The sequence below is a fragment of the Anser brachyrhynchus genome (genome assembly GCF_964034855.1).
Source record: "Anser brachyrhynchus genome assembly, chromosome: 2".
NCBI lineage: Eukaryota > Metazoa > Chordata > Aves > Anseriformes > Anatidae > Anser > Anser brachyrhynchus.
In genome coordinates, this window is record NC_137695.1 from 11,375,783 (window position 1) to 11,390,493 (window position 14,711).

Here is a 14,711-nt window from a genome sequence, read left to right on the forward strand (position 1 = left end):
AACTTAGAAGCAGAAAGTACTGCAGAGAATAGAGAGATGGAGAAGGGGTGAACATTCCTCTCCCCGCGTAGGTGCCCCAGTGATACCTGCTGCCCTGCAGAAGCAATCGTTTCTAACTACCCAAATGGTGGGAGGTCTGAAACCATCTGAAGCCGAGAGTGTTATATATCCCACAGACACACTGCAACCTTATCTAAAACACTCAAGTATGTAAATGTGATAGTCTTTGCTGTTCCTCATGCCTCAGAATGACAGACCCAGAGCAGTGAGTGCCTTAGGCAAAATTTCTAAGTTTGAAAAATGAATCATAGAATCCACTAGGTTGGAAAAGGCCTTCAAGATCATCAAGTTCCACCACCAACTTGACCTCCTGAGCCCCATCACTATACCATGTCCCTTAGTGCTATGTCCACACGTCTCTTAAATACCTCCAGGCATGGGGGGACTCCATCACTTCCATGGGCAGCCCATTCCAATGCTTGACCACCCTTTCCATGAAGAAATTCTTCCTGATGTCTAGTTTAAACCTCCCCTGGCACAACTTGAGACTGTTTCCTCATATCCCATCACTTGTCACCTGAGAAAAGAGACCTACACCTTCCTCACCGCAACCTTTCAGGTAGTTGTAGAGAGTGATGAGCTCTCCCCTCAGCCTCCTCTTCTCCAGAATAAACAGGCCCCATTCCCTCAGCCTCTTCTCATAACTCTTGTTTTCTGGTCCCTTCACCAGCTTCATTGCCCTTCTCTGCACATGCTCAAGCAACTCAATATCCCTCTTGCAGTGAGGTTGGAGTTGAAAACTGAGTCATTTGTGAGAAGCAGTCAAAGCTTCCATATGGCAAGGAAAGACTTCTGACTTTAGGAGTATTGATTCTTTCAGATTTCAGAGACTAGCTATTGAGCTATCGGCATCCCTTCTGAGTAATGTAAAATGAATGTCTGCAATGTTGAAAACTGCTTTGTAAGTAAAAAGAAGAAATCAAATCACCTACTGCTGAAAAAAAACCACAACCCTCTCCCCCATAAATAAAAGCACCCTCTGCCCTTAAATGGAATATATTTTCAAGACATACTGTTTTGTTAGCACCGTTATTTGCTATTTTGGTAGATTATGCTAATCTGCTACTTTGACAAACCCTCACTTGCCACAAACACTTTATTTTGCTGAATTTTGTTGGGGTGGAAGAAAACCTCACGGCTCCAGCAGAGACCAGGTGAAACAAACGAACGAACGCAGTCCCAGGCGCAGATGGGGAGAGACTTTCCATTGATGCTCATTGTCAGAAGCCTCCACAATTCACAGTTTGAAATGACAAGTAGTACAGGTGGAAGGCAAAAGATACAGCTGAGGTATTGTAGCATGAGGTTTCAGATGAAATGCTAACTTTGGAACTACCATTTTACATTTCTTGAAGGCATCGCACTTGCTGAAGTATGAAAAATGAGGTCTGCATAGCTTTAGACAATGTCTGCACACACCTAGAGAGATCAATCTTGCAGATGAAGCGAGCCAGAAATCCTCTCTGCTGTAGGTAGCCATTCAAGGTTCTCTAAAGACTTTTATTAAAGGTCCCCTAAAGGTTTTCACCACTACCTGGAGGCAAATTGTCTTCTTCCTGCTGCAGAGAGTGATAATTCATTGTCAGGATAAAAAATCCCACGTGTGGCTGCATTTCAGCATGCTGTTAATGTCATTTTTGTAATGCTTTGTGAGAGTATCTGTGTGAAGGAAAACAATTATGTTCCCTTCTCTGTGCATGAGAGTGCATAGTCTTCCACCTAATATGGAAGGAAGGAAGAGACAGCCAGTGCAAAGGTTGGGCTGGTAAAGGTTACTCCTGTCCATTTCAAGTCCCAGACTGGTTTCAAATGAGAATTATGTAGCAATACCTTGTAAAATTAACTATTTATTTTGTTGTTGTTGTTACAATGCTTATTTGAGCTCCATTTGCCTTTACCCTAATAAACAGAGCAACCACCAGACGCAAAGCCCAAGCACCAGTACCTTTAAAACAAACGTGAAAAGGAATCAAGGAAACCCTCTGTTTTAAAAATACAAATATCAAAGATCTTAATAAAAATAATCAAACACAAAGCAGATGCAATTTTCATGACCAGCTTTATGAGGAAGAAATCAGCTGTCTCATCAGAGAGAGCTTTGGTATCTGGTTGTAATTTTCATGTGAAACACGTAACTGTGAGCAGTCTAAATGTCCAAAAGTCTTAATGAAAGCAGGACAACAGTTATTTTTGGCAGGGGACACTGGACGAAACGCGATATTCTCTGTAGGAAACTACCATTTCCTAAACTTGAAAACACAAAAACAAAATGTAGACTGTAAGGGACCTGAGGTTCACGGTGACCAGCTGAGCAAAGACCTCCGCTCAGTGCCTGCGGAGGGGAGGGTGGGCACGGCGCTCACGCGGGTCCAGCAGCGTGTGCCAGGGGTTCAGCAGGGCTGAAGCTGGATGACTGTGCCACCAAAAATAAAATATATGGCATTTTATGCATGTTTTAAATCTAGCGAAGAAAGTTCGTTGTCAAAAGCTGTTCAAAACTATGTCAATTTCCAGTGTTGCTGGAACTCTGTGGATGTTTCAGTGTATCAGGTACAGCACAATAATGATGAAAGCAGGAGGGAAACACAGCTTGTTTTACCTCAAGCTCTGAAGATGTCTGAATACTAGAAAAAGTGTCGAGGTGTATTTCCTTTGGAATACAATTCTGCCTTCAAATGGCAGAAAAGACTGGGACAACTTCTCTGTTTTTTAAAAGATGTATCTCTCTGGCTACTGTTAAAGCTTTAATAACCTAACTTTTCAGGATTTAATAAAAAGAGCTCCTGGAAAACACTTTTTACCCTCAACAAAACATCCATTTGATATTTTTTTTATGTGTCCGGGAGTGGGTATCTCTGAACTTCCTATAGAAACACACAAGAATATTTCAAAATCACATTGTCAAAGCCAGCTTCTGGGAGAGTACAGAAACACTTCCAAGAAGCACACGTAGCATTAAGTCTAACAGGGTAGGAAATAATGATTGAGAAATAGTTTATATGCTTTCATGTCATATTCTGTTACAAATGTTCGCCTCCTATGACAAGAAAGCCATAAAGAGCTATGTGGGATCACTGTTCACATATTCACAGAAAGTGATTGAGCATAAGTACGAAAATGCTTGGAGGACAAAAATGTTATTTTGAGATTCAAACAGATTAGCTCCCCTGACTGTATCAGAGCAAAATAATAAGAACTTTCATGGTGCCCATCAAATGGAAAAAAATAACCTACAAAATCTGAAGAAAAGGAAATCAAAAACATATTTTAAAATCTTTTCCTAAGGGGAATAGTAAGCCACTATTTGAACTAGAACTTGAAATGTCAAAAATCCTGTATCCGCTACTTTGATGGCACGTTCTGTGACACCTAGTTTGCAATTCACATCGCATCACGTATACAATGCGCCAATTCAGAATACTCCAGCTTCTGATAAGATTAACCAAAGTGGCAGTTCTGAAGGAAGAGATGTCGCACGCAACACACTAAAAAGGGACCCATACTCATCTACTGATTTTGGGAAACATAAAGAAATAGATTTTGGGCAGAGGGACTATTGTAAAAAGCACAGCCCGTAATCTAAGGGATGAGGATTAGTTACAAAAAATTTTGGAAGCGATCACGATACACATATTTCAGTGGCATTAGTGCAGGAAAAGAAGATGAAATAAAACATGCTGTTTATTCTATTGTGACAATGACTGTAACTGCTTCTTCTAGAACAGAGTTAGCTCTGATGTAAAAAAAAAAAAAAAAAAAAAAAAAAGCTTGAGATTTCAGTTTTTAACTTTAGATCTGATTTTCCCAATCCAAAAAGCCAAAACCATGCTGACATGAATGCCCGGTCCCAGGTCCTTGCTAAACACCCGAAAGTGTTCTCAGAATACCAAAAGTGAAGAACCCTGCACAGAATCCAGTGAACCCATCCCAATTGCCATGCCAGACAGGTCTCTCTAAGTCCTCTGGGGAAGTACAACAAATTCTAGGTATTTTGTCAATACAAAGATGAGATACAGAAGGAAGATGAGATGGACCATCACCTAATGGATCTACCAGAAAATAACTCTGTCAAAATCTAAAAAAAAAATACACTCACGATACAAAGAGTAGGGAATACACACCGAATGTATGGGCTACTAAAACAGAAGCCTTTACTCCCATACATGCATAGATGCCTGCAGAGTAATACCTAAGCCAAAAGGCTACCTGGCTGCAAGTATTACTGTTCAATTTTAAACTGCCAGGCACAATCGGCACAGAGCTGTGAAAAACTCCTCCTTATGAAAATGCAGAACAGTATTAAAGCTGCTAACACAAGTTTTTAATACTAAAAATGTGCTGATGAATACTAAAAATGTGCTCATGAATTCCCTGAAACAGCTCATCCTGTATGAAGTTGTTATTCTGTAAGTCCGTATTAGCCTGTAATATAATTGTTGGTCTATTTGTTAGTTCACATCTCTGTCTTCCAAAAATCAAGCCAAAAAAAGGTATGCTGCCAGAATTTACTGAAGCGTGAAGAAGAGAGAACAAATAATGGTAAAGCATAAAAGAACAGCCTAGGCCATCGTGAGATGACACAAATGACATCTTCCCACGGATGCCAGAAGCAATCCGCTGCCATTTGACCAAGCAGAGGTATTCCTTCTGGGACTACCCAGAACATGATTTTCATCTCATTGCTTCCACTCCAGTTCCTTCTCCATATAAACAAATGCAGAAATATTTGCAATAGTATACGCTGTGAGATTGCATAGTTTTATTTATAGATCATAGATCATGTTGCTTTTTTAATTATACTGCTGACATCTCTGTTATTGTTTTATCAGTGCAATATTTAAACATTTGGGAATGATCTTGGCAACAGTTAAACAGTCTGAGCCTGTAGTTATTGCCTTTTATAAATATATATATATATATGCATGTGTAAGTATATATTTTTATATATATACATACGCACACATAAAAAAAAATCAAGGTTCAGCCAAATTAGGGTAAGTTATTAACCTGACATAGGGTATTTACTTGGACAGCTGGATTTTATAGCTTACTGGATGGATATGGTATCAGATGTTCTAAAATAAATCTGATTTATACCTATCCATATACTTTAACATGCAATTAAACCTTGGAAAATAAGCAACAGGGAAAGACATACCAGATTTTTATTTTTTTTTTATCCCTTAAAGTCACATTGCCTCTTTTTTGTAAAATGAAAGTCAAGTTAACTATGCGAACGTTCGGTATGATCTTACAATGTATATAGTCTGTTTGCCTTATTTTGGTGACACATTTAAAGCAGAAATAATGCATCACTTCATGCAACTACTTCAAACTACCTTAAGGTACTGCACTCACATATGAAAGCATGGTGATAGCCTGATGCAAATGCAGTATATTTCTACTAAAATCATGACACTCATTCCAGAGTCAAGTCCACTCCTCAGTGATCTCTAATACAACACTTAACAAACAAACTAGCATGAACTTATTCCCCAAAGTGGATTAAAGAACACATGTTGTGTGGACAATTCCAGACCAAATACTTAAAGTAAAGCATTATTAGTGCTAGCTAATAACAAAGGAATTATATAAGGGGACATTTGGGAGAACCTTAGAATGAGCATTGCTGCCAGCCATGCTAAAATTAAGGGGATATGGCAAAAAGAGCTTGGAATGGATAAATACGTTTCATTATATTTACAGCCTCAAAGGTATGCATCCTCAGAAAAAAATGCATGTTCAGCGGCATCAGTGTAACCTTCCCAGCTGTGGCTCTCCAGTACCACTGAGCCCCCTCCCCTCATTGCCCCCAAGTATCTCTTCAACCTGAAACTGTTATACCTGTCTACTAATATTTTCCCAGAAACCAGTGGTGGAATCTGCACCAACACTGCATGTGAAATGTTTTTGATTAGCCATGGTCAGTTTCAGCTACGAATGTATGCTCCGTGGCAAGAATTCACAAACTAGCTTTGCTCAAAGGCCATCCTTAGCAGAGATGACAGTGGTGACGGAAGCTTCAGGATACAACTGCACATATAAACACAGGAGAAGGCATTTCCCTAACTGCTTTGAAGTAGCACACAAAGCACTAGGGGCATTATAACATAGCTTTGGTTGCAGGGACAGGTGGAAAATCAGCAGTTGCTGCCAATGAGTCATTGTCAATGGCCAACATCAGAACGCTTTGAGAGGCTAAAAAGATAATCCATCTAGGGCAGGCAAAGTTGTTCTCTTGCAAAATTTTCCTCTCCTTTCCCAGGCAGACCTGCATTTGCTGAAACTGCAAGCACATCTTGAGATTTGCCATCACAGAAAAGAAGGAACTATATATAACTCACCACACAGCACTATCTTTGTATCTGTAGATTCAGAGCTAGTTAACCACAAATGTACTCAGAAGTTAGATTCAGTTGTGATTCATTCTGACATAAGTTTTAAAAGGCAGTATAGAGAAGAAATTCTGTTCCCTACCTTTCTTGTAAGTGGCACTTCAATAGGGACGGGGACAACTTCTGCAAGCAGGCAGCCATAAAATGCTACCATGAAAGCAGCGGGATCATTGTTAGGGAACACGAGTGTTACCTGAAACAAAGAGACATACGTTAAAGATTTTCTGAAATGCATGTTTTATCACAGGTTTCAACTAACAATAGCTGGAGTTTCTATGCTTCTTTTGGGAGAGAGGTGATTACAGAAACATTTCTACAATTATTACTCAAATACCTAATAAAAGATGAATGAGGAATCAGAAGGAATTTATTCTGATACGCGTTCCTTTTGTGAACATTTTCACTTAGGTTGTAGTTAAATATTTTCATGCTGCATTGTTTCCTACGTTGGCAACACCTTTCATCTGATTTTCAACTTACTGATTGCTTTGCAGATATTAAAGAACCAAACAAATGGAATTAATAGAATTTTACATTCTAATTTAGTATTTGCTTAATGTTACTGAAAACAAAGTGGATCTGCGACCAGTTCAGATTATGCAGACTTACTGTGTCACTATGTCAATCACTAACAATTATGTGTTGTCTCCGTATGCTTTGTCTCACACAATAATTTTATTTTAGGACTGGACTGTTGTCCAAGCATAGTCTGAGAGAGTGAACACAAATAGCTGGTATCTACAGAACCAAATGTCACGTCCAGAGCTGGTAGGATAATGTGAAGCTGGTAAAAGGGCTGGTAGGCATGTCCTGTGAGGAGAGGTCTGGGACATTTGCTTTGTCTAGTTTGGAGAAAAGGAGGCTAAGGTAACCTCGTTGCTCTCTAGAATTTTCTGAAGAAGGGAAGCAGAGAGGGAAGTGATGGTTTCTTCTCCCTGGAGCACAAAGCTGCACTAAGGGAGGTTCAGACTGGATATTAGGAAAAATTTATTCACCAAGAGGGTGGTCCAACAGTGAAACAGGCTTCCTGGAGAGGTGGTTGATGCCCCAAGCCTGTCAGTGTTCAAGAGGTGTTTGGATAATGCCCACATTAATATGCTTTAACTCTTGGTTAGCCCTGAAGTGGGCTGAAGTGGGCTGAAGCCCTGAAGTGGGCTGAAGTGAAGCCTAGTCAGTTGGACTAGATGATCTCTGTAGGTCCCCTCCAACTGAACTATTCTATTTCTATTCAATTCAATTCGATTTGATTTAATTCTAAGTCTGGACTTGCTAAACTTCACAGCTTTAGGGCTAGGGAATTATTTAGATTAAAGAATGCCAAGAAAACATAAGACATTATAGCACATCACCTGTATGCTCATGAGGGGCCTTTCATCCCCAGATGTGCTGAACTGGGCAGCTTACTTCTATGGGCGCTGCAATCTCTTTAGATCATCCAGGGACAAAACAGAAGGATAAATGAGATTGCATGATCTAGCTGAGGATCCAGCAACCTGGAGAGTCCACAGCTCTCCTTGCCATCAATTAGTGGTTAAAGACCTCAGGGGCTGGATCCTGTCTGTATTTTTATTTTCATTCAGTCAGATGCATTTTCTCAACTCATGTCTTCAACAGCTGTAATGAAGCCGGTAACTCTACCTCAGGGCTGACAGAAGCGGCATGCAAGAGGCGTTCCATGTGACTTCTAACTTAACTTCTTTGCGTTTGCACACAGGATCAGCGTTCAGCACCTTAAAGTTTGCTGAAACTACATAATAAGTCTTCAGTTTTCACTGATTTGACATCCTTAGGAGTTACACATTTCAATCTCTTGGAGCAAAACCATCGTGTTTTATATACACTTGCCAAGATTCAGTTACTGTAGATTAAGTGTACTCAGTGTTTTCATATGGCTTCAAAGATGGTTCCCTTCCATAAATTAAATTGATTTCTTCAAACTAGAAGAAATCTAACTGTGTCCAAGGGGCTCAAAAATATCTCTGTTTTTAAGCTGAAGACTTAAAACTTCAGGAACTTCATAGAAAATATACTGCTATCATATCTGTATCCTAGCACAAGAAACAATACAACTGCACGAGATGGCTGTGCAGTTTAGTATATATATTTTCTGTACACATACCATAAATATCCACAAGGGAAATGGAAGGAAAGGGTTTTTGCTAGGTACACTGCAGGGATAGCAGTTTGCTGAGCCCAGCACACATCTGAAAGATGTTGAAAGATCCCAAAAGGTACTTTGAGGATTGTTATTTTTTGTGTTGCTCTTTGTTTACATACACACAGAGAAGGTTTAGCTGGGAGTCTTTTCAAAGGAGCTGACAGAGGTGAAAAACTCTCACTGAAGTCCAGTGGGAATGAGGCATTAACTTCCCCTTCAAAAGACATTAATCACTAACAGACCTGTACCAAATAAACAAATAGCGTGGTAACAGCAAAAAGGGATAAGGCTGAAGGAAAACGAAATATACAGTGCGTTGATGAGAATCTGTTTATCTGGTAGATATATTAGAGGCAAGCTTAATTTCCAGGCAGCTGTCTGGGATGACACGAGGTTAAATTTCTGAAGATACTATAGAAGGCAAATGCAGTTCTTCGAGTGTTATATCAGAACCAGGGACTCACATACAGGCACAATCACCTATTCTTTTGTCTTGGACAAAGAAACTAAAGAGTGATGTAATAGGAGTCATGAAAAATAGAGATTGCATTGATAGAAGATGCTTTTAAAGGGGGAGAGCCCTTTCTGAGTTTTATATCATATTAACTTAAGGAAACAACTACCCTCTGATTTAGAAAAGATCACAAATATGCACAAATGCATTTCATTTAGCATTTCAAAAGTACCTTTAACTGTTGTCACACAAAATACATTATTTAGAATAAAAAGTCATCTTCAAAGAGGTCAGAAAGCTTTTATGTTATTACAACAGGGGGATAACAGCCAGAATAACAGCCTAGAACATCAGTACAGTAACACCTCATCTTCCACATGAAGCGGCTTTAAAAGATTGTGTTTCTGTTACACAGAGATGCTAAGCAAGATGTTTTTACAGCACAAGCATATGCTTTCAGCACTCAGCCATAAACATTTGTTTCGCTGTAATCTAGGTAGACTTATTTTGGAAGGACTGCAATTTGTTATGTATGTGTCCTGCACTAGCTAAACTTCCAGCTTTCAGACTGAATTATCCACAAATCGTTTCCTAACGTTAGGAGATGTCAGTGGTTGCTGCAGTAAATTAATGCAAAGATGGGCAGTTAGCAGACAACAGGGAGAGAGAGGCACACACACCCTGCCTGTATCTGAACTTTATTCCATTTAGAGCCTTCTGGGTGGATTCTCTTGATGCACACACTTGAACAACTTGCTGCTTCTGCTGTTGCTTAGATACACACTTGTAAATCAAGTAAAAGAGATTCTTCAGATGGCTGAATGCCATTGTAGGAAGCAATTTAGACTAAGGATCTTGAGATCCTTTAGTTAAATGCTTTATGATTTATTTCCAAAAGAAACATAGAAAGGACTGTCAGGTTTCTTTTTTTTTTTTTTTTAATTCATTTTTTTTTCTGTGAAGCTTTACTGCATGCTCTCATTTTTGAAGACATAAGAAAAGCGTAATGCATATCAACACATTTTTCACATATGGCACAAAAGGACCAAGTAAACCAGCAGTTTGATAATTGCTTTCACACTGGAAGAGGAATCCTTAATTTCACATTCAAAACTCTAATCACAAGGTTGTGATTAAAATGTGCATTTCTGACAGATCTGTTCAGGAATCTCCATTCCATGACTTAGAGCCAACCTGGAATGGGACCTGCGGAAATTTGGATACACACTCTGGCAGAGAAAAGAGGTAGCATGAAGGCAGCAGACTAGCTCTGTAACCCTTGCCCTCTGTGCATGTTATACATTCACCTAGATACAGCCTCCAACAGTAGCTGAATTAGATTCAAGAACAAGGAATGGAAATACTCTCCACATTACCAGTCAGCGTAATTTATTTATTTAACTGGCTGCCAAAATGTGCTTAGCTTGTTTGTGTTTGTCCTCCACAATGCTCCTCTTTTTTCTACCACCTCAACAACTACAAAGTCATTAGTAAGTACGTTTTACCCACACGACACCTCCAGGCTCTATAAGCAAGCTTTTGCTAAACAGACGGCTGTTCCACGTCCAAAAATCACTTTCCATGGGAACGTTTATTGCTGATGTTGCCACAACTTCAAGTTGCTATTCAGCGAATACTAGCTCAGATTATTTAATATGCAATTCAAAACATCTGTCTGAGTGATCAGCCCTTTTCTGAGTAAAAGGCAGACTTTCCTCCACCCCCAACATTTAACTTCATTAATTTCCCCTGGGCACCCAAATACCTCATTCCTTCTTTGTCAACCCAGGATCTGAATTATTCATAATTAAAAACCATTGAGATACTCACCCTGTCTCCCGGTCGTACCATTGGTTCTTGTTTTGTGCCTAATTTATGTAGTATATTGTAAGCAACCTTCATACTTCTGGTCCAAAGTTTGCCTATTAACACAAAATTTGTAAAATTAATTTTAAAATTCTGCATGTTTTACAAGATTATTAAAGGGAAAGAATGCCTGAGCAGTGGAAGAAATACTTGGAAAATGTATATGAATTTTCCAACTAAATGTGATACCACTGCTGCAACTAATGGAAATATTTAAATACGTATCAGATATTTTCTTTGAACTTCAAGAAAGCAGCATTTTTACGACAAAAAAAAAAAAAAGAAAAGAAAAGAAAAGAAAAAAAAAAGAAGTAGTTTTCTTGCTTTGCAGTGAATTGGATCTGGACTCCAAAAGTCAGCTGTTAGAAGTGGCTGGAATACCAGGAAGTCCAGACAGACTATTAGCAAGCTGCAAAAGCTGCCTTTCGGTCCAGACTGTGCTGTGCAGGGGTACTTCCCTCCAAGGGTATGATGCAGAAATCATAATGGCACTTTCCCTACTCCAAGACACCATGGGAAAAAGGAAAGGAGTCCCAGGAAGGAGAGACAAGGAAAAAAAAATCAACAAACAGAAAACACCCCACAGCCAAAGGGGCACACTGAAGCAGCAGGGACCCTCTGATCCTTAGCACACCTGTAAGACGAGTTGCACTTTTAATTCTGGACCTTCTTCGATTTAATTTGGCTTTTAGTTCTCCCCCACTCCCACACAGTCCTTTCTCTCAGTTTCATTTCACTTGCATCCAGGTATCCTTCCTTTTTACCATCTCTGTTCTCCCTTGCTTCATCTCTCCATCTTCACTTAGTTAATCCTCATGAAGACCTTGTCCCAATATTATTTAAAGAAAAAATGATCTCATCAAGATGTCACTGGCCACATTGTGCCTTTCATTAATCCTTTAAGAGATCAGCGTATCCCGACTATGCAAGCTCTTTCTGAGAGCCTTTGTTTACAGTCCTTGTTACTTCCATTCGAATAATACCTAGCATAACAGACCTTGGTCTTGGCTGGCCCTCAGCTACTATCTTGAAGCAGTATTCAGTCTGACAGTAACAAATCTTTAATTCATGCCCACCTATAACTTAAACAATAATAGGTTCTGACAACGGATTACCTATGGGGTTCAGCAGTTCAGGCTCCCAAACAAGCACTATTGCTATTTATAACTAAGCCAAGCAGTTTTTATAATAAATTCCTCCACATTCTGGATATGAAATGCAATGCCGTATTATTTTAAGTGCCAATCTGATGTAAATGTAACGTATAATGAGGAGGCCAGATTTTCTGTTTTAACTCTTCAGGAAAATTGGAAGGTCACTGCTGCTTGTTATTGAGAAAGTCCTAAGTGCAATTACTTCTTATGAAAATGGTAATATTTTATCATCAAATTATATTTTGTGAAGTTTTAATATATTTAAAATTGCTCCAGTATTTGGATGCTGAACTGCCCTGATGTTTAAAAACAAACACAAGTCAATTCTGTTCCACTGAAAACCCAATGTGGATACAGGAGTACTTCTGCAGAATTAACCATCATAACACTGCAGTGGAACTACCTGCCTTTATTGGGAAAAAGTCTTTAAAAGCATCCCTGTTGCAACAGTCAACACTTAAACTTGACCAGCAAGTGGGATAAAAACAAGGATGCCCTAGAAAAGCAAACATTCATTTTCTTAAAGGTTTCCAACATTAAAGTTTCAGTGGCAACAAAATTAGAAGAGCAATTAGTACTGATACAGGAATTTGGAGAATGGAAATGAAAAGCCTGGTGAAAGTTCTGAATGCAAGGAAGAACCATCTTTACACAAAACACTTTCATGCTTATAATGAACACTGAGATTTTGATCCCTTTTCTGAGAGACATAAGGGGCTGCTGTGAAAAGTTGTATTGGAACTATGGAGATTAAATCTGTTAAAAGTCTTAAATTTGCATTTGTGACATATTCATACTCATTTTTCATATATCAAACGTGCTATCTTGCATACAATATTTTCTTCAACATTTGAGATCTGAAGCACTATTCATATTAAAAGACTTAGATGCATTCTAAGTGTAGTACATGGGTACACACTATAACTATCTCCATGCCAGTGTAAATCAAAGTAAATGTAGAAATAAAGTTCTCTCAAAGACTAATGGGTTACTTTCTGGTAAGGTTGTAAATATTTAAGTCTAAATACATTTTGTCACGATGCTCCCTTACTTCCAAAATTTTACTTCAGCTTCTGAAATATAGAGCATACCAGGCTGTCTCACTACTTCCTCACCTTTCTGTTTCAACACACCTTGAACTGCACAAAGTCTGTAATAATTTCTAGAGGTCTTTTTCCTTCCAGGCCCTCTCCTGTTCTATTTACTGTTGGAATACCAAACTATGTCAGCTAACTGAGCTACCTGTATGTGCAAAAGGGTATGAAACCATGGAAAACTGGAACAAGGTAGGCAGTTTGCACTGAGCTCTGACAGAGCAGGGACACAGGGTCTCTCCTGCATCCCTCAGCGCTTCCATCTCTTCAGCCCAGTGCACTCAGGCTCTGCCCGTCCCTGGCTGCTGTGGCCTCTGCTCCAGTGCCAGCAGTGAGGAGCACTGCTGTGTGCAGGCCGGCCATCTTACACACTGATCCCAGAGTGAATCCCACACAGATCTAGACCGGGACTGTGCTCAACAGCAAGCCCGCCATTTATCTTCTAGGTATATAGCTTCTTTCCAGAAAAGCCAGAGCTGTGAAGCGAACAGCAATGCGGGAGCTGGAGCCAGGAAGGCATGAGTCACCAGGGCCAGGCCTGCGGCTGCTGGATGAGGCGCGACGCGAGGCCGACTGAACTGTGTGTTTATTTTGCCACCTTGGCCGTTTGGCCTGCCAACGTCACTGAAGAACACAAAGGGCTCCGTGACTGTGGGATAAAAGCCCTCAGTAGCAGAGGATGTTATAAAGAAGGAAATCTTTGAAGTGTTTCCTTCCTCGGTTCTGCCTAGGTTGCAATTCAGTGTAATTCTTCCTTTGTAAACTTGAGAGATTAGACGTTGCTGGGAAAAAGCTGATTGCTAAAATCTCTCCCGCAAATCCCGATGAGGAGACCTTGCCTTGACCTCAATTCCGTGCACATCTGCCCCGGGGCAGAAGGCAGCCCGGTGGGGGAACCAGCTGTGCTCCATCCAAGGCTTTCACTCCGGGATGGGGCCGATCCTTGCGTGGGTGAAACCTGCTACGAAGGAACGTGAGCTGCAAAGGAACTTGCGCCGCTGGGGGCTGCTGAGGATATGGCCCTTTGTCCACAATTCAGCACAGGTCTTCCTCAGATAAACACATCGCCATCCATCTTCTAGTAAGTTGGCTTGAAAACAGAAGGGCAGAGGTAGGAAACTCAAGCAGCAGTTTGAGGCAGCAGGGGCTGGACCAGCCCACGTTTCTGAACGGCGACAGATCTCCTTTTGTCCAGCAATGCCACTGTAGCAGAAAACGGTTTTGTGCTCTCCTGTAGCAATGAAAAGCAAGCACCAGCTGGGTGCAGCTACCCCCAGCACCACTGCTGCTTCCAGACCCTGAGGCCCTTCTCATCTTTGCTTCCCTGGTCCTGTTCAACTGCCCTCCCACCTGCCTTGCCGGGGATACTGGATGCTCGCAGTACTTGTCCCTACCTGACTCTGTCGTATGTGAACTAATTTCTTGAGTTTGAAAATGAAAGCTTGGTAAGTCCTTTAGAGAGATAAGTCATTAGAGGGAAATTTGCATGTCCAGTGGCATTTTGGACACCAGGGTACTCTCCAGAGGGGG

General features: G+C 40.3%; 1 protein-coding gene across 6 annotated transcripts in view; it reads right to left on the minus strand.

Moving 5' to 3' along the window:
* Positions 1-14,711, minus strand: part of DIP2C (disco interacting protein 2 homolog C) — a 317,372-nt gene that overhangs the window by 85,408 nt on the left and 217,253 nt on the right. For all 6 annotated transcript variants that reach the window (XM_080578244.1, XM_080578243.1, XM_080578241.1 and 3 more), the window contains 2 exons: positions 10,898-10,989; positions 6,538-6,648 (listed from right to left, as the gene is read on the minus strand). In XM_080578244.1, the coding sequence (XP_080434370.1) occupies positions 6,538-6,648; positions 10,898-10,989 (203 nt within the window). The remainder of the gene's footprint in view (positions 1-6,537; positions 6,649-10,897; positions 10,990-14,711) is intronic.